The sequence below is a fragment of the Poecilia reticulata genome, chromosome 2 (genome assembly GCF_904066995.2).
Source record: "Poecilia reticulata chromosome 2, P_reticulata-male-v2, whole genome shotgun sequence".
NCBI lineage: Eukaryota > Metazoa > Chordata > Actinopteri > Cyprinodontiformes > Poeciliidae > Poecilia > Poecilia reticulata.
The window spans coordinates 18,615,123-18,638,571 of NC_088831.1; the positions used below are offsets into that span (position 1 = coordinate 18,615,123).

General features: G+C 41.1%; 2 protein-coding genes across 17 annotated transcripts in view; one reads left to right on the forward strand and one right to left on the reverse strand.

Annotated features, from left to right (window-relative positions):
* Window positions 1-23,449, forward strand: part of caska (calcium/calmodulin-dependent serine protein kinase a) — a 149,714-nt gene that overhangs the window by 75,690 nt on the left and 50,575 nt on the right. For all 13 annotated transcript variants that reach the window (XM_081599119.1, XM_081599134.1, XM_081599142.1 and 10 more), the window contains exon 6: window positions 19,409-19,511. In XM_081599119.1, the coding sequence (XP_081455245.1) occupies window positions 19,409-19,511 (103 nt within the window). The remainder of the gene's footprint in view (window positions 1-19,408; window positions 19,512-23,449) is intronic.
* Window positions 962-19,402, reverse strand: LOC103481616 (putative G-protein coupled receptor 34). Of its 4 annotated transcripts, none has more exons than XM_008437210.2 (5): window positions 13,613-15,257; window positions 10,874-10,973; window positions 3,394-4,196; window positions 1,343-1,474; window positions 962-1,256 (listed from the first exon to the last, which is right to left on the reverse strand). In XM_008437210.2, exons 3-5 carry the CDS (start codon window positions 4,189-4,191, stop codon window positions 1,041-1,043), a joined length of 1,146 nt encoding a protein of 381 aa, XP_008435432.1. In that variant the 5' UTR covers window positions 4,192-4,196; window positions 10,874-10,973; window positions 13,613-15,257; the 3' UTR covers window positions 962-1,040. The 4 variants fall into 4 exon arrangements, with proteins under 4 accessions (XP_008435432.1, XP_081455401.1, XP_081455397.1 ...); XM_081599275.1 differs by lacking the exons at window positions 962-1,256; window positions 3,394-4,196 and adding exons at window positions 15,906-16,464; window positions 17,440-19,402 and having other exon boundaries at window positions 1,385-1,474; window positions 13,613-15,818; XM_081599271.1 differs by lacking the exons at window positions 962-1,256; window positions 3,394-4,196 and adding exons at window positions 15,906-16,467; window positions 17,440-19,402 and having other exon boundaries at window positions 1,385-1,474; window positions 13,613-15,818.

Consider the following 23,449-nt stretch of genomic DNA (forward strand, 5'->3'; position numbering starts at 1 on the left):
CTAGCAAAAATAAAAATAAGAAAAAGATTTAAAAATATCAGTAATATAGACAAGCTCATGTTACTGACCGTCAGTGATGAAACCAGTCAGTGGAATCAAGTTTGAATAGCTTGAATCACTGATAGTCTTGGTTACTGCTTCCCATTAACTATTGCCTTAGTTCAGCTAGCATTTAGCGTTTCAGGAGACTGACAATTAGCTTGCTCTACGGCTGTTTCATACAGGCTAGCGAAAAGAAAGGAAAGGAAAAATACCAGTAAAAAAAGCAGACAAGCTCATGTTCCTGGACTCTCAGTACCGTTGCAAACCGGAGCCATCGCTCTGGTTTGCTAGCTCTAAGGCTAGCTCCGTTTGGAACAGTTTTAAGCATCCACAATAAAATACACAATGAGGCAATACTTAAGTTGCTTTGTCCTAACTAATTTACCTCTGTCCAGACACAGATCTTACTTGAACAGTTTTTAAGAACCAAGGATATTTATGGTGAACATGAAGGGCAAAGGAAGGGAGCCAGTGGACGGGAGCACTGTTTGCGGCGCCACGGTTAGCCTCTTCTTTCAGTTCCGGTTGCTGCTCTCCAGCTAAGGGAAAACAATGGCGGCTGACGCTCAGTTGTCAGGAATCAGTAAATCAAAGATTCCTTGCCAGGGTTTTATTTCTTTGATGGAATAAAACAGAGGACAACTTCTTTCATCGACTGGCCTGTTAACATGATGTCACATATTCACTCAGTGAAACTCCTCCTCTCCCTGCTAAATGGAAAGTAGGTTAATGCAATGCTTTGTGGGATTGATAGTTCTTATATCAGTGTCTTTGAGCTTCTTCATGGCTGTAGGCCCAACACACATGCATTCTGTCCCACGTTGGACGTGTTGCATCTCTGCGGTGTTGTTGTGACATATGGGGCATTTTGGGGGGGAAAATAATGTCTAAAACACGTTCAGCTTGACACGTTGACACGTTCAGCTTCACTGTTTTTTTAATGCATAAGAAATAATCCAGGCACATCTAATTTATCGCACTTGACCTGTTAACTTCTTTCACAAGCTAACACCTCTCGATAAGATCACATTTCCTTCCCCAACTTTTTCTGTTTTCTGACTTCCACTCCCCGTAGTCGTCCACACCATTTGGCCCAGCTTGTTGTTCCTTAGGAGCCTGTGGGTCTGCTGGCGAAAGGTCCTGTCCAACAGGAAGTACATCACGGGGTCAGTGGAGGATCTCAGAACGGCGAGCAGAAACAGGAAGTTCTTTAGCTGGAGAGTGAGAGAGAGAGCAGAGAGAAGGTGATGCTATCTGCTCCAAAGCCAGGAAGTGAGACATGGAGGTGGAAATCAGTTACCTCGATGAAGACGCTCAGGGGGTGACAGGTGGTGGCAGAACAGGAGTGAAGCGAGGAAGGCTGATAATGAGCCAGAATGATGAAGATGGGTTTGAAGATGTGGTATGGCAGCAGACACAAAGAAAGGACAATCTGCACAGAGTTTTAAAAACATTGTAAAACATCATCAAACCACCTTTCTGTTTCATGAAGAGGTGAAGTACAATGTGTGATAAGGTCGCAGAATAAATGAAGCACTGTGAATACTTTCTGGATGGACTGTATGTCTTCCCTTACCACTTTGCATTTCCATATATGGTGCAGGATACTATAAAAGAGAAACTGTGGTTTAAAGTGTTGCTGTCGTTGTTGCTCGTTCTTTGAATGTAGAAGACGGACCACATTGTTAGAAACACCGTTTAGCTTTATGCTCAGTGAGATGTGGAGCCACGCTGCTGCTGATGTATCCAAACATCTCACACTCTCCACGGAGCCACTCTGAGGCTGGATGACATCCGGAGAACATGAACATGCCTCACTTTTCATTTTTTAATTACTTCCTTTCGAAGCTGTCAGGATTTCAGATCCTAAACGTGTTTAGATTAGATCCTTCCTGACATAGAGTTCATGTTTGATCCAGAACAAAGATGCCGTTAGTCCATCACTTGAAGAGTCAGCTCAAATCGATGGCACCTTTTTTGTGACTTCCCTTCAAGTCAAATTTTTTCTGTGAAACAGGAAGGGAAGGTTCCTTTCTGTAATATAAACGGGTTTCCTAATAAGCCAAGACTTCTCTACAGTGCAGTACAATAGATTTTCAGATTTTTAAAGCCTTTTTTAATTTTATTCTTTTGACTATGCATCCTTTGTTGAATCATTATCCAAAAGAGGAATAGTGGAGTTGGTTTCTGTAACAGATGAACTGGAAAGGGTGGGGGCAGGAGGAAATGTCTACACAGATCAGAAAGATGCAACACTTGTTGATGGTTTTCAGCTAATGTCTCTTTGCTAATCACCTACGAGCTACAGAACAACTACATGTGTTAAGCTGTGTGGTGTTGACTATTACTCATTGATTCAGACAAAGAAGTTGAAAGGAAATTAGTTTATTTGCGTAATGGATAGCAGGATTATTCCTGTTTCACTTTGGCTGCATGATACCACCAGCTGCTGGAGCCACGGAGCCGTTGGCTGAAAATAGTGGGACTGCAGCAGAAACCAAAGCGCCCAAATACCTGCTGTTTCTGTTTACATTTAAGCTAGCGATAGCATTTTAGCACAGCTACTTGCTGCCAGAAGTTAAAAAAGCAGCTTAAATAGTTATCCCACGTAGCAACGGCTTAGATAAATACTGTAAGTTCAGTTATTTAATCTGTATTTTTCCTTTCTGGAGTTGGGATGGACTGTATCTTAATATAAGATGTCACTATGCAACACGGTGCTCTAGCAGTATTCACAAGCTTTTACTATGCGTGGAATAGCAGAGATAAAGAAAAAGATTGAGGGATTGGAAACATTTGATCCCAGCGTTCATTGAGTGGAATATTAGTTCTGAAATCTGCCGTTTACAGAAGAGTCGTCCCAATCAGGAAAAGCAACTTCAATTCCTCCGAGGTTGGACTTCCTACACGGAAAGGGAAAAATTCTCACTATCCTCAGTTAGGATTTTAAGGCCGCTCCTCGCGTCTACAGTTGTTACACGACGTAACACTGAACAAATGAAAAGTGGTGCACTTGGGTGTCGCCATGTTGAAGTTCCAACTTCTCCGACTATGTTAATTGGAACGCTGTTATCTAAAGTCAAACTCAGCTCCTGGTTCTGTCTTCTGAGGCAAAGGGAAAGCCTCACCAGTGTTGTTTCATCTCTTGCATTTAAAAAGTCTTCTGCAAGACCTTCAGAAACTCCTAAAGATCATTGGTCAAACAACCTTAAATGATTGCAGGAAAGTACAGGTCTTTTGAATAAAAATCTGATGAAAACTATGTTGCTTCCTGCTCCTGTGATTGACTCGAGACCCGGATGTTTGACTCGTCAAAACCAGAACACGATGACGATGAAACATAGTTCTCACCTGGATGACCACGATGTTTCTGGAAACCCGCGCCACCATGCACTTCGAGCTGGTGATGATTGAGTTGCGGCGCGAGCTTCTGAAGTGCTTCAGGACGGTCACGTACGAGACCAGCACCAGCAGGTAGAGGACGAAGAACAGGATTATAGGGGAAATGCTGCTGATTGAAGACACGGTGCCTCCCGTTTCCACCATCGGGCTGTAGCACAGCTCCTCACTTCTTGTAGCCTCGTTCATAGAGTAGTAAACAGTCACCGGAACGATTCCCCCCACCACCATCACCCATAGTGTGGCGCACACCCCGTTTGCGAAAGAGACCCGCGTGAGGCTCGAGAAGAAGCTGTGGGGCAGCAGTGAGATGCAGGCGCTGGGCCGGGAAGGTTGGGTGTTTCGAATGAGCACGGTGAACCGGCTGAGCGCCACCCAGGTGAGGATCAGGATGCTGATGTAGATGTTGATGTGGAGCACAGGGGTGATGCCGTGCAAGACTATCTGACACGGGATGTCCCTTATGGACCAGCGCGTGCCCATGGCGTAGTACACCGCCAGGAAGGGCACCATGATGGCCATCAGCAGGTTAGAGATGCTCAGGTGGGTGAGGTAAACGTGCGTGGGGGAGACGGAAGAGATGCAGCGCAGGAACACCCACAAAGACAGCAGGTTCCCCGGCAGAGCTGTGAGGAAGAGGAGCGCGTAGATGGAGGGGAGGAAGTAGAGCGTTGCCGCTGAGGGACAGAGGGAGCAGGAGGCATTATGGAGTAAAAGTTGAGACGATGGGTCCTCCGATGGGTTCTCCATTTAATCTGAAAGAAGGCAAATGAAGATCAACTTTAAACAAAAGTCTTCATAGTTCTTTTAAGTTTTTAAACAACAAACTTTAATATGTTTAAATTTTATATGAACGTGAGAAGCAGCTATGATGCTGTGTGAAGTGAAAGGAAAAGGATGATAGATGATTTTCAGAAGATTTGAATCAAGAAGTGTAACGTGCATTTGTCTTCTACCCCATTGTTGAGAATGTTGAGTCGACGCAACCAGTTGCAATGACGAGCAGCGTGACTGCTGCTGCATTGGCAGGTGTGCAGTGGCTGCCCTGACGGACGGAGAAGGAACCGGGATAGGAACCCACCTGGCTCATCAAACTTGCTATCATCCATTAGGACTGTGGGAAATGAAGGAATCTGTCCCGAGAAATGTAGAGAATCGGTACGCCTGACTATAAAGCCCCAACCGTTTGCAGACAGTACGTACAGAGTCTGTGCAGCTCACAGGGTTTGCACGGTATTCCCGAGTATGTGGGAGCCTTAACAAATACAACGTGTGTTAGCGAGCTGTTCTGTTTCACTAAGCACTCAGAGGTTCATAACAGAGCCTTGGTGAACAAATATCCAACATTACCTGGTCATGGAGTTGAAAAGGATCAACGTAACTTTGGCTCTTTTGTCACAAACATCACTCTGACATTTAAGGAAAGTGTTTTAAAGTTAAAAACAGGATGTGGTCTTCTTGTGTCTAAGTTGGAGAAGTACCTGTGGTTGTGGTGAGGTCATTTCTGTATCATGCTGCGCTGATGTAGCAGAAGGCAAGAGACTAAGACTGCATTAAGAGCCTAAGTGTGTCTGACCCACACACCCACACCATGTATGTGTGTTTTTGTTTGCACTTTTCTTTTGTTTTTCTTTATATTTCCTTTCAGATGTTTTTATTTTCCAGACTCGATTGAGTCGTAATGCCTTTCTGATTTCAGAAACATTAATTGCAAGAAGTTGATCCAAGAGCCAAAGACACAGACTGGGTCTCCTGTCCATGGCAAACCAGTGGACCTGGCGGTTGAGTTTTGCTGCTTAGCTGCAGAGAGTCCCTCCATGTCTACCCACCACCTGGGTGGAAGACTGTGTAGGTTAGCATGACTCCTTTCCTTCCCGTTTCAGAGAAAACCCTTTAAGGGAAGTTAGAAAGAAGTTGCCACCAGTTTCAGCTTGACGTTTCAGCTGAGCCTTTTTCTGGATCAAACATGAACTCTGTCAGGAAGGATCTGCTCTAACCCAACGCAGGACGGCAGGAATGAACATAATTAAAACCACCAATCTTCTTTCTCTGTTGATGTTGCACATGTCGTGCGTAAAAAAAATAATGTGTTTTAGCAATGTCACCCTTTTGTAATTTCTTGCCCAACGTTGTTTCAGAGGGGAAGAGCATTTCCGTAACGGTTGGCTGGTAAAACCAGGCATCCACGTTTCGCCTCGCTAGGATCTCGGAGGGAAAAGCAGCAGCTAAGTGGTGCCAGCTAAAAGGATTGAATAATTTAACCATATTTTGTACTGTTGGAGGTGTTAACAACACAGGAAACAGTTATGAGTCAACACCACAACAATCTTGAGCTTTTTTGGTAACCTGTCAAGGGACAGCAGATTATCTTCTGCTAAAACTTGGTACAGTGCATCAAATGGTGACATTTGTTTGAGCTGTATATTGTTAACCTTTCTAAATATTTCTAAATATCGTTTACTACTATTATCAGCTGTAAGTGACCTTAGAGGAGCAGCTGTTGGTTCCTGTCAACCTGAGGTGAGTCGAGAGGCCATTTTTAACCATTTAAACGGCGACCTTATTATACGTGAGGTTAAAAACAAAAAAAAAATCACCGGAAAGTCGAGCAGTACGATGTTAAGAGAAATGTACAAAAAACAAAACTGCAGACCTCAATGAAAATGTACATTTTTACAGTTCATACCAGGACAGTAAAAAAAAAAAAAAGCAGAATTACAAATTGTTAAAAAACATTTTGTAAATTATGGCAGCACACAATATTTTTGCCAGCTTGAATGTCGTTTGAACAGTTTAGACCAAAGTAGAGATGGTTGATATTATGTTCAAACAGTGGATTCCAGTTGTTAAGCATGGTGGTGGAGGGGTGATGGTTTGGGTTTGTTTTGCATCTGTGAGATGGTTAAACATGCCCCTGCGGTGCGTTATGTTTCTGCCACCAACTTTAGCGTGCAGTGAGACTGATGTTAGCACATATGTGTATGTGAACAAGCAATAATTAGTGGTGTGTGCAATTAAATCTAACACACACTCCTCTCTCGCTCTCTTGAGGTGAAACGTTAATCTCAACAAAAGCTAAATAAAGATCTGCAGCTATAGAAATCTTTTTTCATTCAGTCAGAATATTTCCTACAGATTCTGCGTTCAGTCGGATTCAGCTGTTTTCACCAACTTCTTGCACAAAATCAGGGAATTTAACTTTGGTTCTGCTTTGATCTTAACAAAGATATTTAAAATATATAAATAAATCAATATGAAATAGTTTTCTATGCTTTAGGAAAAACTTTGTCCTTTTCCATCCAACATTCATGTTTTTATTGGTAAAAGGTTTAAAATAAATTGATCACTTCACTGAATGTTTTACATCACACACTAGTTATTCCATGATTTTGTTTAGTTCATAAATAATCACATTAGAAATAATATTAATATAATAATAAATAATCACTGTATTATTTATGAATTAAATACAGGATATCATAAAAGTATTCACACCCCTTGAACCGTTTAACTTTACAACCGTAAACTTAAATGTATTTTATGCCATATTTTTAATTTGTATTTGTGTAACGTTATTTAACCAGATATGTCTCATTCAGATGAAAAGTATCTTCTTCAGGACAGACCTGGCCAAGACTGGCAGCAACACACCGTCATTTACAAATCAGAACTACAGATATCAAAACCCAATAAAATACAATACAGAAAATAAAGGAAGAAAAGTAACAAAAAGCAAACAGCAGATGATGGATCAACTTCTACTAACATGTAACTGAAGGGAAAGAAAAGGACGTATGATTTAAATCATCAACTAAATATACTGATCAATGTTCTGTGTATTATGAATCAGAGGCAGATCTGAACAGGAGGGATTTTAATCTCAGTTTAAAGGAACTCAGTGTTTCAGCAACTTTGCAGTTTACTGGAAGTTTGTTCCAAATTCGTTTAGCATAGAAACTGAAGCAAATACACAACAAACTGGGTGCAGATGTCAACAACTGAAACATTACAAGTCGTCTTTACACATCAAAATGTTGCTCAGTGTTTCATTGATCACGGTTCACAGGTGGATCTTTTAGTCTAGATTTAAAGGAGCTCAGTGTTTTGGCTGTTTTTCACTTTTCTGGAAGTTTGTTCCAGATTAGTGACGCATAGAAGCTGAATGCTGCTTCTTATCGTTTGGTTCTGGTTCTGGGGATGCAGAACAGAACCAGAAGACCTGAGCGGTCTGGATGGTTGATACAACAGCAGGAGATCCTAAATGTACTGTGGTACTAAAAACAAACAAAACAAAAGGAATCGAGGTGTCGTGATGTCCCTGTCTGTCAAAGTCCTGGACGCATTGTAAATACTGTGGTCAGACCATAGAAAAGTTATTCATAAAGACGCCAGGCTGGAAAACGCAACAATCAAAGTATCCTAGGCAACAATAAGAGGCTGCTGAAGTCAAAAATAATATAGTTTCTGGTTCTGCAGCCCTTGAACACTGAGGTGTTCTTTGTTTTCTCCACGAGTCACAAGAGAGTTTCTGCATTGATATATCTCGCCGCCATCAAAGTGTGGTTTCTACATACCTGTGGTCTCAGTTCGGCCAGGCATACAGCGGTACAGACGCAGAGAGAGCTGCTCAGGAGCCGGCCGCTCGACAGTGAGCTCTCTGAGCTTCTTCCTCTTTATTTGCACTTATTGTAAATGCTACAGAAGTGGGCTGGTTAGTCTGTAAGCCTCAACCTTCATTTCACTTCATCTAAATTTATTTCAACTTCAAACAGTAAGCAGATCCAGACAGAGCACACAGAAGACGGCCACTGAGTTATTTCAGGTTTTGCTGTGCATTGTTTTTTTTTTGTCAACTAGCTTCCTTCTCTTTTGTTGCAGAATTAGATTTTTCCCCACCCAGAACACTGTTTTGTTGACTATCTGCAGAGCACAACAGTAACGTTATTTCTTCACGTGAAATGTAACTTCATATGTTTGTTTTACTAGTCTGACCTCACGTTTTAAATCCCTCTTCATTAGTGCTTGTTTTACACCAAGTGCAAAAGAAAATGGAGATATCATTACTTTAACCCAGCAAAAATGCAGTGGAGAATTTTCATGTTTCACTGTGGAACTCTTAAAAGCAACACTAAAATAATGGGGGTAAGATAAATCTGTTTGGGAACAATACGGTTTCCCATTCAGCTACAGGAACCTGTAGTTTAAAGGTCGACGGAAATGTCTTAAATTCAATAAAATATAAATTTTTGCCGGTTAATCACGGATCTTAAATTTTGTTGTGGTAGGACCGTTTCATCTTGTATATTGCATAGCAGGACCTTTCTGTCAAGGGAAAAGTCTGACATCTTCCTTATTCGTTTCTGTGACTTGAGGCGGTTGGGGCAAGCTAACTAGCTGCTAACATACCATTGCTAGCTAGCTAGCTTTTTTACATCTATCGTGGAGACGATTAAGTCTACCGCAAGCTAGCTACTAACATAGCGTTGCTAGCTAGCTAGCTGTTTGGCGTCTATCATCGGTTAAGGGTTGGCTGGACGAGGTTCATCTTTGCCAATGACTTTTATTCCACGTTCATTCTGAGCAGAAAACTCGGCACTATGATGTTAAGACTGTAGACAGCCATATATACTGTGAGAAACACAAAGTTGCTGCCAAGAGCCACAAGAAGACCCCAGAAATGTGACAGTTTTGCTCCCATGGCGTGGCTAATGCTAGCATTGATCAAAGAGCAGCATTTGATGCGACGCAAACTGTGGATTCTGAGGTTTAGTGGACTTTAAACATAGTGGTCAAACGCCGGTTTTACTTACTGAGGAGTTTTATTTCAACAAAGTTGTTACTATGAAGGGAAATACAGCTGAAAATGAGAAAAGAAACGCGTAGCATCAGACCAAAAGAGAAGAGAGCCACAGATGCAGCTGTGATGACAAATGGGGAAAAAGATATTTTAAAAAACCCATGGTAATTGGTGTCTTCATTTAGTAAGAATGTGATATAGTTATAAAGTTAACCTTGCAAGGATTGCCAGTTCTACCTCCATTCTTTAAAAATAAATAATACATGTATAAAATATGCTGTTTTCTTTTATGCCCGATGTAGGTCGTAAACCAGCTGAAACCCTGCTGTATGTCCTTCAGCTGCAGTAAAGTAACACGAAAATCTAATATCACATTGGCACAAAGTAAAATCTGTATGTTTCATTAACTGCAGCCTACTTTATCCTGGACAACCGCCCACGTCCGTCTACATGCAGATCACGTTGTCATCTCTGTTAGGTTCTGCTTTTTTGGACCTCTAGAGAACATTATCTACTTTTTTTGTTCTAATTAATCAGCAACTTGGTAGCTGAGTAGTAGCAGAAAGAGGAAATCTGACACTAATTTACTGAGCACAGGGCTAAAAACCCAGGAAATTTCTTTGTTAGAAAACAGGATCTCCCAGCAGCCCTTCAGAGATGGTGCTGATCTGAGAACTTGTGTTGTTAATCAGATGCTCTGGTTTCCTTCCTCTGTTGATGCCGTTTCAGCTCTGAGCTGCTGGAACATCACCAGACGTCGGTCATAGTAACTTTTACTTTATTTGTTCTTTTAGAATGCATTTCAAATTTCCCTACTAGTATTTTTCTAATTAAATAATAATAATTTTTGCACATTTTTATAGCTACAGTGTGTGACTTACAAAAACACAGTTTTTTTTTAACATATTTTTTAAAAGTGTTTCTATATTATGTCAGTGTAATATAAAATTCTGTGAAGAAATTGAGCTCTTCTGCCGTCTCACTGTGGTCCTACTGCCATCTGTGGAAACACACGGCTCGGTCAGAAACAACCAGAGCCGAGCATTGTCAATCATTCTTGTGTACACGCTTCTCACAGCCTCCCACTTTTCTCTATGCTGTGCTACAGCTCCTTGTTGATAGCATGACCATTAATAGTGGTGGGTAAACAGCTTTCTTGGAACAGTAATTTGCTTCTTTAGCACATTTAGCAGCACATCCGCGATAAGGATTGACAACACTAAGCCCCTCCTCCTGGCTCTGATTGGCTGTTTTTGTCATTTGTCAGGGTATTTCTGCAGATGGCAATAATAGCTCAGGGAGGAGCTCTTTTTGTCACAGATTATCTGTCTCATATATACTGTCACAACATGACATTTTTAACAAATATGTAAAAAAATATATATATATATATTTTGTAAATGTTACCTACTGCAGTTCAAACTTTGTTTTTATCATTTATATTTAGTTGATTTTCTCTCAACTCTTTCTTTTGTTAACATTCTGCTTTCCATTTCTGTTGTCTCCTCTTAGTGAATTATTTATATGAGCGTATCATCTTGCAGTTTTTATTATTATTATTATCCAGAATAACCAGTGAGTTTTTATTTCTTTTAAAAGACAAATGCTTTCCTACGCACAGATACGGTCACGTACCTTTAACCTTCTGATCACTTATTCACAACACTGCGGTTAATGTATGCGTATATTTAAAGGGACCGCTCCAGCATGTGACTTCCTGTGACGTCATGAGAATCTAAGATAAAATTAAGAAGATAACTGTTAACCTCCACACGTTTGGTTTATTCTTAGGTTCAATCTCCAGATGCCTGAAGGACCCAAAATGTTTGATCCAAATCAGAGTTTAAAGGATATTCTTATGAATATTTAGGAAATGTACATAAACTTTTCAATTCACAAAAGGTATTAGAAAACATCTAAAAAAAAGTCTCATTAGCCTTGAAACAAGCACATAAGCATAAGTTTGTTCATTCTAATTGACCTAAAACAGAAAACGCTTTGAGGTTTTTATCAGGTTTATGTAAATATATGGTTCACATGTATGTCCTGCTTCTCCACTGTTCCATTTTGAACTAATAGAGTTACATTTACTGAGCATAAAAATGTGTTTAGTGCATCATGGTGAGTGAAAGCTGAGGAATTTCTGTAACATCCTACAATCGTCCTGAAGGGGGCGATGATGTTCCAGCTTAGAAGCACTGAAGAAGGAGTCAGTGGTGAAGAGCATCACTTTGCACTTTGGTTTAAAAAAGTATTTAATCTAAACATCCTAGATGTTTATTCAGTCTTTATGAAACTTGATCCTCTTTCTGTCAGTTTTCTGCCCATACTGAAGAATATGATCCTTTATTTAACCAGACTTTTTTAAAAATAAATCAAAAACTTTGAGGTCTTTTCCATGACCACAGGTCAACTGCACACACTTCAGAAACACAAATCACTTCAAATAAAACAGCAAATGGCAGCAATCATGTGTATTGATTCCTGTAGTGATCAGATGTTTATTGCATTTTGTATGATAAAACACATTATTCTCTTCTAGTCTTTCCTCTTTTTTTTTGGACAGACTTTGTTAGACTTTCCTAAACAAACCTGAGTGATTATTCAGAGAAGTAATATAATTAAATAACAACATTTCAATGACCCTTCTTCCATTCTGCTACCCCATGATAACCTAAACGCAACCTCCTGCTCCCTCCATGACAACGTCCAAACCAGGGGGAAGTAGAGGTTGATAAATGCAGCACCGACTTTTTAAACACAAAGACAATCAGCTTCAGCTTCATCTCACAGAGGATGAACATGCAGCTAAGCTAAAGGAAACTCCTTCAGGCCCTTCTGACTCATTAAAGAAATGTTTTGGCTTATGGACGCCCCCCCAGGCCGCTTCGCCCTGGGCAGACAAGCTTATTATACATAATAAAGAAATAAAACAGCTGCTTTGATTAATGAGCCCTTTCCCACGTCTCCCCACAACCCATACTGGAGCGTATTACTTAGTTAAACAGATTTGGATGTTTCCTCGTTCTTGTAGGACACAGGAAGCTACAGAAAGGAACTTTAATTTCATCTTAAAGGTACAGAATTATTTTCTGTATCAGCATCGCCTCAAGTGCCCAGGGTTTTTTTTGTTGGATTTTTATTTTATTTTTTTTACAAATCAGCGGTGTCAGCAAAAGTCTGCTTCCGCCGGTGGAAGAAGTGCTTGTGATCATTTGTAAAATCCTCATTTTTACGGTAAATTACTTTAAAACGTGTATATTTTGAATGGGATTCAGTATATGATCGATATGCAGTGTATATGTTTACATTCCCATTCTTCAGTGTTCCCTTGGTTTAAGGAAAATTGTTTGACTCAAAAGTTACAGCAAATAACCTCGTCTGCTTTTTTTTTCCTCCTCTCCTTTTTTTCAAATTGATGGCTTACAAATCCAAGTTCAGTCGAATCAGACAGATTTCCAAATTGGCAACATGATGAATAACTTCAAGTTTTATATTCTCGCCTTTTTTCCTCTTTCCTTCCCCAACTTGTGCTTCAAGTTGAATCAACACCTACTGACAAATTTCTCAAATGGTAAACTTAATGGATGGCTATAAGTTACACTTAGTAAAATATAATGCAGAGTTCAAAATCTAAAAGTCGCTCTTTGTGGATTTTAGTGAAAGAGGCTGCTACGATTTGTAGTGTGGTTGCAGTGGATTTAGGGGAATCAGAGTCGAGAGCAGGGGTGCTCAAACTTTTTGAGAGCAAGATCTACTTTTTCTCTCACCAGCCGTCTGAGATCTACCTCATGACACAAACACATAAAAATTGCAAATTAAACTCTATTGACTTATTTTATATGCAAATATATATCAGATATAGCAGAAATAATAAAGTGACAGAAAACCTAATCCAGTTTCTTCCTCAGTGAGATTCTGACACTGGGAGCAGCTTACTGGTTTCTGGTTACTGGTCTCTGGTTACTGGTTTCTCAGTCAGAAGCTGGTTGCAGACCTGACGCCAGCAGGTGTCAGTCAGTCAGTCATGGTAGATCTGAACTTTGGTTTGATGACCTCGATATGAGAAACTACAGACTGATAGGAGGAACCGAAGAGCCCAGTAAAGGTAAAGGCAAATCTTCTGAAGTCGGGATATAATTAATTTAATTTCACATAATTATCGCGGTAGAATTTGTTAAAACTTAATGAAATATTTTTTGTCCTATTTGATGTTTGGTGTGACGTATGCTCACAAACGAACGAGGTAATTAGTCAAATTTTGTCGTTTATTGAATATTCAGAAACTACAGCAGGTGTAATGAGCCACAGCGAAGGTAAACAAAAAAAAGGTAAAACAACCCGAACAGACGATCAACTGAAAACATCTCCTACCTTTTTACTCTCGGTCTCTTTGTCGTTTAAGCACACCCGTTGCCGTGGCAACCGCCTGCGCCCCGCAAGCTGAGCAAAGATTACATTAAAAACACAACATTCAGTACGTTACGATATCAGGTTTCCAGGCTTGATATTTATTTCTCGATTATTAATAAGCCTCTGATGAACACAGCGGTGGTTGAGTAGCTAATTTAAACTCCTGCTCTGTTCGTCAGTCGGTCTTTGAGTCGCTTTTTTTTTTCTTTGTTAATGGAACCGAAACGCACAGAATTGAGCAACACCTTGTTGAAACAATAATTACTGAGATTATTAATTTTAACACATTTCGTTGACTTTTTGTAATTATTCTTTTTTAATGAAGCTACAAACGTTTAGGACCTTAGTGAATATTTTGGATAAGCCTATCAGAAGAGGAAGTGCTGGACTCAGCGTCCTGACGGCGTTCAGTTTGTCACCTGCCGAGATCGACTCAAAACCTTTCCGCGATCGACGTATTGAGCACCCCTGGTCAAGAGGGTTTAGTATAAATGTACTCCACATTTTCACATTTTTATTTAAAAAGGAGTAAAACTCGCCCTGCCTTGACGACCCCCCAAGAATAAACGAGTATAGATTATGGATGAATGGAAAACCGTGACTCTTTTTCACTTCACTCCACATTTGTGCACTGCTTTGTGTTGGTCTGTGTGGAAGTGTTCACCTGCCAGAGCTGGGGCATAAATTCAGAAGTATCTTGTTGTAACGACAAAGTTTTGCTACAGTAAAGCATAAAAATATGTTTCTCTGACAGATTATGACTTAGGATCTCCCTCTGACTCCATCTTCTCACTCTGTTTCTCTTAAATATCTGGCGGTACAAACTTGACTGGTACAAACTTTCTCGTTTAAAAGAGAGCATATTTTAGTTTTAACGACATGTAAATCTCATTATGTATCAACGAGAAGCTTTTTGTTTTAACGAGATTCTGCACCTGAATTTGTGCCTCCGGCTATTAAACGCACCCGTACGTCTGAAACATAAAATCCAAATACAATACATTTAATTTTGCATTTGTAATGTGATGAATTGTGAAAGTCAAGGGGTGTAAATAGTTTTGCAAGACACATTACATCATGCACCTTCCCTAAATATATGCATATAAATAGATATACTAGTATTAAATGCATAAATTGTGCTAATATTTTTGGTTACCTGCTGAGTTTCATCCAGAAAACATTCTAAACCCGATGGTAGGGGCACCAGGTCAGTCCACCAGCAACCCAACATGTTTTTGTGTTTAAAAATTTTTAAAAGATACAAAAATTGTGAGGTTCACAAGCAGGGATCATAAGTTGGAAATAATAGTGTGTGAGGCCAACAGGCAGGTGCCGGTGGTCGCCCAGTTCAATGCATCGACTGTAGAACTTTATCTGTCTTTAATGTCACTGTTATTGGCATATAACAAACCCTATTTCAAATAAATAAATGATGCTCAGTCTGGTGGGGGGGACAAGTAAAGTCTGGCGACCTGCCAGGCTTATGATACACGGGGGGGAAACTTTGTTGCCTCGTCCGTCAGTCCCCACATTGAATTTTTCAAAGTTGAAGACAAAACCTGGGAATCCCAGTAAAGTCTCTGGTTCTGCTTATTCTGCAGCTCAGCTGGAGCTTGATAAAACATATTTTTTCTCGCTCACATTGTCGAGGGCATTCGACTGTCTCTTGTCGCTCCTGCTGTCCAGTTCAGTGCTGGAGTTAGCAGCGCTGGTCCCGCCGACGTCTCGGGTGCGTAACACACTCGTCATGAAGCGCCGCACCTCCTTCCTCACAGAGGCGGACAGCAGGAAGAACATGACGGGGTCCAGGCAGCTGTTGAGAGCGGAAAACACCAGCGAAATCTCGTTGAACTTGTCGGCCAGGTTGCGCGTTTCCAAGGTCTCCTCGGTGATCTGGGTTTTTATGTAAAAACCCCGGAAGACGTGATAGGGGACGAAGCAGACGACGAACAGAAACAGGACAAAGAAGGACTTGCGGGCGACTCGACTATAGTGCGGCGCTGTGGGCAGGTCCGGTCTCTGCTGCGACCTCCGCAGGAGTTTCAGGGCGATCTTTCCGTAGGACAACACCAGAGAGACGAAGACCAACCAGAAGACAACCAGCACAAAGATGTTGATGTGTGCTTTCAGCATGTCTTTCTGCGGAATTGTCCTGTACTGGAAACACCTGAAAACAAAAAAGCACAATCACCTGCTGGGACTTTTGAAGCAAAGCACAAGACCAATGATGTAAGCTCTCCTAACTGCGACTTACTTTGTTGTATCGACACATTTGTCATTGCTTTTAAGGACAAATGGGATCATGAGAGCCAGGGCCACCACCCAAATGACGGCGCAGACAACGATGCTCCACTTCGGGGAGCGCATCTTACGGCGAGTACCTGCGCTGCCGTAGATCTTCAGGTAGCGGTCGATGCTGATCAGCCCCAGTAGCGTGATGCTGACATACATGTTCATGTAGAAGAGGTAGCCCACTAGCTTGCACATTGTTTGCCCTAGCTCCCACTTGTCCTGCTGGAGGTGGTACTGGATCCTGAACGGCAAACAGACGGCCAGCAGCAGGTCCGCAAACGACAGGTTCATGAGGAAGACCTGTAGGGAGTTCTTCTTGGAGTGAACGAAGAAGAAAACCCAGAGAGCCACCAGGTTCCCGGTGAGACCCAGGATGAAGATGATGGAGTAAAGCACAGCCAGTGGCGTCTGGAGCATTTTGTCGTCCACCAGTTCGCTGGTGTTACACGCATTTGAGGTGTTCAGGGTGTTCGGGGTCGTGGAATCGGAGATCATCATGGCGTTGTGATTCTCAGCCCTACCTACTAACAGACGAGATGAAATGGTTTTCCATTAGAGTTCACTTTTATTTTGTTGTGACTTTTTTGTCTAATTCAGTTAATTTTACTTCATGTTTATAGTGTGTTTGGTAGTTTTTATGAGATAAAATTAGTTGAATATTGTTTAGTTTCAGGTTAGTTTTTGTAGTGTTTTTAGTTTTTCATACTTTGACCTTTTTGAATTCTGTACCTAAGAATTAACCAAAGTATTGTATTGTGGTTACTGTACATCGATTGGGTAATGAATACTCACACCATTTAAAAAAATTAATTAAATTATTGATGAGCAACAACTGACTCTGGTGTTTTGTCCCAACTTTAGCAATCACCATTTTGCAGACTAATAAGTAGTAAGTGCTGCCAGGAGGAGCATGGAATGCCATAATTTTCTGGGGAATAAAAACTATTTCACATTAGTCTGAATAAATAGACTAATAAATACAAAAATGAGGGATCTTATATCTATAAGTATGTTTTAGTTAGTTTTGCAAACATACAATATAGTCCCAGTTAGTTACAGTTTTTCCACATTAATTACCGTTTATTTCAGTAAACAAAAATGTCTTTCAGTTTTAATTACTCCGTTAGTTTTAGTTAATTATAACTTTGGTAGTTCCTTCTCTCAAGCAGTTTTTTTCTGTAAGGCATTAGCTCTATTTCTGCCTGCTTACGTATTTATTTATTCAGAGCCAATGCAGAACTTCCTGTGTAATATCTGCTGCACTTTGTTTAGTAACCAATCTGCTGTGGTTTCTGACTTTGTTTCTAATCATGCAACAACCATCTGCTAGTTGGACTCCAGGAGCAAATAACACTCGCATATTGCTGTGAGGTCTCCTTATCAAGACATCTGTGACACAGCTAATGGTAAAAGCAGAAGGAAGCTATTTTGACATTTCAACAACCTGCTTTGTGTTTTTCACTGCAGAAAAGTGGGGGGAAATTAATAAAACTCACCTTGTATTTGAACAAATTGTCATTTGACTTTCCTTTGAGTTGAGTCAGTACAAAAAGATCCCTAAACAAAAAGACGACTTAGAAAGTTCCAGGTCTCCTCCTTATGTCCTGATGTCGTACGTTCAGATGCATAAATAGGAGCAGAATGAAGTGAACCTAGTTCTCTGATGAGTCCTCTTCGATCTGCCGCTGCCACTCTGGTCATTATCTTTGCCTGCTATGAGAAGCTGCGCTCTTCAAAGCGCGCAGAGTAACACTGATGTGCAGAATGCTGAGGTGTTGAGCAAGAATGAACGCTGTGAGCGCGGCTACTCCCCCCTCTTTCCTCTCACGCTCTATAAGCAGCAGAGGCATGCAGGCAGTACAGAAGTACAGAAGGCAGGCCTGCCTATCTGCGGGATCTGATTACAGCTCTGATGTATTGCTGAGTGGAGACGGCTTTGAGAAGAAATGACACCTATAAGTACTGCTGTGTGTACCCACAGCAGTTAGATCAGTGTTGCCAGAGGGAAGGTAAGCCAGGTTGGAGCTGGCAAGCTGTGACAATTAATTTCTGCCCAAACACTGTGACTTTTTTTTAAAAAAATGTAAGCTTAATAGGATGGGGGTGAAAGGTTCATTGTAGTTTTGGCAAAATCTCAAATTAGGTCTTTTATAGTTATAGTTGATACTCGCCGTTGCCCGGTTAAGATTCAACAATTTCTTTGTGGAACATATTTATTCTAGGAAAATTTCTGTTTGCATTTTTTTTAAGAGTATATCTAAACCATTTGAATATTCTCTAAACAATTGTATGCCACTGTGTTGATCTTTCACATTAAATTCCAATGAAACATATTTGTTTGTGGTTGTAATGTTGCAAAATATGGAAAAATTCGAGGGGTACAATATCTATCCATCTGTTTGTCTTGTCTGTCTCAGAAAATAGAAAAAAAATGTCTCTCAAATACCAGTGCCTTGGAGTCCGACTGCATCACAGGGAACGTTCCTTCCGAATGAGGCTGTTGCATCAGTCATTCGGGTCGCGCGTGTTTTTCTGCATATTATTGCCATGCTAGCAGAGTTTATGGCAACGTTTACAAGAGACTGCTGCTCGGAAATTGTCTGTATTTTCGGATATTGATTGGGAAGAAGTTCCACATTTATTAGACAACCCCGTCAAGAAACCTTGAGTCAGCTGTAGTTGTCATGCCAAGCCACTAGATGGCCCTGTGATTTTAACATGTCGCTGTATGCGTGTGAGCTTTTGACCCATTAGCTTCCACCGCACTAGCTTCCACTTCATACCCAACAGTAACCTGCCTCTCATTAACGAAGTGTTGATGTAACACCTATATTCCTCATCAGAAACTGTGCTAAACTGAACAGGTTTAAGTATCACAACACAGCACAACGCTATCCGCCATTGTTTTTGTTGTTATGCAGCTGTGCGTTCTGCGCATGTGTGACGCAGAAAACATGTCACTTCACGTCTTCCAACTTTTACATTATGATTATGTCGAAGTGTCATCTGTATCGAAAACCCCATCAGTAATAGGTATATTTTGGCGCCACGAGGTTTCGTTAGGGAGTGTTTCGAAGAAATACATGCAGGCTTAGAAACTGGTCGTAAACAGAAACCTCTACAATCAGAGCTTCCATAGAACATCAATGTTGATCCATTTTACAGCCCAATTAAGTTGCAGCGCTGTAAACCACTCCCAACACATTACATCATTTTCACGTTAATGCATTTCCTCTAATTGTTCTAAGGTCTTCCTTCATGTGAGGCCAGATGCATATCACAAATAATCACTACTACTCTTCCCCACTGTGATTAAACCGTGTGAATGTGTGTGAGGTCACTGTGATGGTTTGGGTGTGTCGCTGCTCATATGATTTATTTGTTATTTTGAAGGAACTTGACCCTCTAATTAGCCAAATGCCACCATGAACTGATGAGCCTCCGTTCCTCTGCTCTCACCCTCAGCCTCACTGCGTGCTGCTGGCGTCCAAAGAAAACTCGGCTCCCGTCAAACTGGGTGGGTTCGGCGTGGCCATCCAGCTCGGAGAGTCCGGATTGGTGGCAGGAGGTAAAGTAAACGCTCAACAATAAGTTCTCCCTCCGTAGGGTTCATAATACCCACGTTCCCATGATTTTCCAACTTTTCATGTGGGAAACCTGTAAAAAAAAAAAAAAAAAAGATCATATCTAAAGCAGACATGTTTTCTGTGACTCTGCTTGTACTATAAAGCATTTATAGGAAATCATCCATACAATACTTCCTGAGAAGCTTTATCAGCGTTTTTCCCTTAAATTCTTCTCAGCTAGGTTTATTTCCTTCTCCGGAATAAAAAAGGTAAACTGAGCATGTGCTGGCACATGCTCAGGTTGGCTCATCACCAAGTCAAGCATAGAGTTGACAACTTCAGCTCCGGAACTGAACCAGCCTAAAGCACGCCTCTCTTATGGCACTTTAAGTCTGACCCAGATGCAGTTACAAAAAAATGTTCATGCGTTTCACATGTTGTCATCTCAGAGCCACAAACCTTGATGAATTTTACTGGGATGTAAGTAACACAAAGTAGTTCATAAGTGTGAGAAGAAAAAAGTGGCATGGTTTTCAAAATGAATTAAAAATTTTACATAACACCGCCAGAATGTGGCGTGTTTGTAATCAGCCTGATTTACTATTATTCTCCTTAGTAAAAGAGTGAACATCTCACTGTTCAAGTTCACAATCAACAATGGAAGAAGTGCAGCCCTACCACGGCCAGCAACGTCTAAAAAGCATCTGGACACGGAGAGCGTCAGTCAGGGAAGACGCTAAGAGGTTCATGGTAACTCTGGAGGAGCTGCAGAGATCCACAGTTTACCGTTTTACATCTATTCTGCCTATTCTTAAAAAGTCTTAAATTTATTTATCTAAAATTAAGGCCTTAAGACAGGGGTGTCAAACTCCAGTCCTCGAGGGCCGGTGTCCTGCAACTTTTAGAAGTGCCTCTGCTGCACCACACCTGAATAGAATAATTAAGTCATTAGCAAGGCTCTGGAGAACTGAGGAGGTAATTAAGCCATTTGATTCAGGTGTTTTGTACCTGTGGCACATCTAAAAACTGCAGGACAGCGGCCCTTCAGGACTGGAGTTTGACACCCCTGCCTTAAGATGTAAGCTAGCTAGCCTTAACTACAATAATTACTGGCCTTAAATTGTATCATGAAATGAGTATTTAATCTTATGTGGTTTTTGTTCCTTGTGATACTTTTGTGTCATGCATAAGTTTGAGTCGCGGCCAGACATCTTCATTGCGTTCTGTGACTCACAGTGGTTGAAGCTACCGCTAACCAGGTGCTAACATACTCTTGCTTAGCTTTTTTTTGCATCTTTTCTGGCTGATGGGATCATCACAGTGAGTGACGAACGACAGCGACAAAAGGTGAACATGTGCGACATGTGAATCTTTATGTGTACAAGCACAAAATTACACACGGACAAATGCAATTGGTCAGTTGGCTGGAGGAGAGCTAGCGATTGTCGCCTCCTGTTTGGCCCTCGGGACACAGGAACCACAGGAAGCACAGTGGTTCTGTAAACATGCATAGCCAAAAGTTTCAGACCAACACCTGTAAACCCCACAGCCAGGTGTACTGGAACAAGATGGCCTCCCGTCTATCAGTCTACCACCAGCTGCTGGTGATGCTGGATACGGGTTCTCAGAAGGAGACAGCAGCTCTTCCTCTTCCTGTTTGCCTTTATTTAACAGAATATGTGACTGGGATCAGTGCAATTTAAAAAAATTGACGCCAGTCAAATGAGTTTCACTTTTTGTTATTTTGTGTTATAATGAAATACTCTCAAGCCTAAAACACGTCCACGTTCTTCATCTTGTCTACTTCCCTATAACCTCTACAACTCCAGCCTTACAGCTTGAGTCGGTCTCACAATGAGGCTGACAAACTCCAGCCTCTGCTTTTCTTCTTTTTCCTACAAAATGCTGACTGGTTCTCCGTCTTCCACAGAAACTATTTCTAATGAGTTTCCTGCTCATAAATTAATAAACTGAACAGCCTTGTGGATCTATTCTGGATCATGTTACCATTGGCTTGTTGCGACCTACATATTTTAATTTCCGTTTCTGCATCTATTGAAACTAACCAAAGATAAGAAAGCTTAAAGAGGCAGTATTATGTAACATCAACTTTTTTGAGTTTTACATCATGTTATAATGTTATTCCTGGAGTGTTGCGTCTTTCTTGCATGTTTGAGAAATCTTGTTATCTCCAGTGGCAACCAATCGGCTGGGTGGACCTAGCCTCGCCTTCAAGGACAAAGCCCATCCTCTGAGCTGTAGTTGTCAAACTTTCAAGCTTCTGTGACTCCCCCACCCAGCTCCTTCAGACTAGCCAGCAGCAATTAGCAAACATCTGGTGGAACTGCTCATCTGTTGAGTTCATTAGAGCAGCTACTTCTCAGCAGTTGAGCCATGCTGTAATGACTTCCTGAAGGCGGAGTTTCAGAAACGGCAGGAGCTTCTTAAAGAGACACAGTCCCAATTTCATGCCATTAAAATACGATGTCAAATTTCTTTTGAGCCATATTTGATATATGCAGCATTTTCATAATGACTGACAATAACATAGTTACTTCACTGTGCTGTAAAATGGTTCTGTGTGGTTGTAAAACACATAATAGCGCTCCTTTAAAAAGCGTAAAGTAGAGCTATAAGCGGAAAACGTCGATCTGGTCAGCTGAAGGGTGGTGCAGCTCTCAGGTCCTGGATCAGGTCTTTGCAGCTCTCCTGTTTCCTAAACTCACAACTTTCACTTCTCGTGTGTCTGCTTTGGACACTTCTACACCTGGCACTTCTCTCTTTTGTTCTCTGACACCAGGCAGGGAGCGAGGTGCCACATTTTTACCTAATACCTCTTTGGAATTCACCTTGTTGTCGTTGGAAAAATACTGGCTTCATATGCATCTTATCTTCTAAGGAAATGAGAACAGAGACTGCCTGCAACACATGTCCCACATTTTCCATTTAACTGTAGTTTTTCCTCTATTTTGACTCTGACTCTGACTTGGTTTGACTTTTGATGCCTGAAAAGTTGTGTGGTTAGTGTTCTGTGGTTTAATAATCAAGATAACATTTCTTTGAAAACAGGCACTAACACTGATACTGTGACCAATCATGAAGCAATGAATAAATGTTACATTTTGTCAATTCTGTATCATTAAGCAAATATTTACATTGCTCAATGTTCCAGTTACTAGGAATCAGAGGAAGTTCTAAATAGGTTTGTTTTTAGTCTTGATTTAAAATAAATCAGTGTTTCAGCAGTTTTGCAGTTTACTGGAAGTTTGTTCCAGATTTGATTAAAAGAAATTGCATAGAAGAAACATCTGTTGGGGCGTTTCCGGAGTAAGATGGAGTAGAGACGGATATTTCAGAGCTCCTGCAGGTTTACTAACATATTCGTTCTAAATTCCACAATTGCTACTAATTGCAACCTTAATTGGGTTATCAAAGGTTCTGGACCATAAAGAGCTCTGTTTCAGTGGACATTTCTTGATAAATGGCGGATAAACTTCGTAAATTCAAGTACGACGGTAATACGGCGAAGCTAACTGCTAACACCAGAGCCACGAGGCAGCGTGCACCTGAGGACGAAGACCCACAACCCAAGAGCTCTAGCATGAGTGAGGAGATGAGAGCCGATATCCTATCCTCTATTCGCGGGGAAATCTCTAAAATCATAAGGGAGGAAATGAGGAGTGTGCTGTCTGAAGAGTTCACTACTCTCAGAGCTGACATACAAGCTGTGAGGGCCGAGATAGCTAGCAATGCCGCTGCTATCCGCGCAGACATTACCTCAATTGAAACGGACATGGAAGATGTGAAAGGCGGATTGTCTACATGGTCTGATGAGGTAAACACGTTGCAATCCACCGTTATTGAACTTCAGAGCGAGCTGGTTAAGATGCGGGACAAATGTGAGGACATGGAGGGGAGGATGAGGCGCGGAAATATCCGT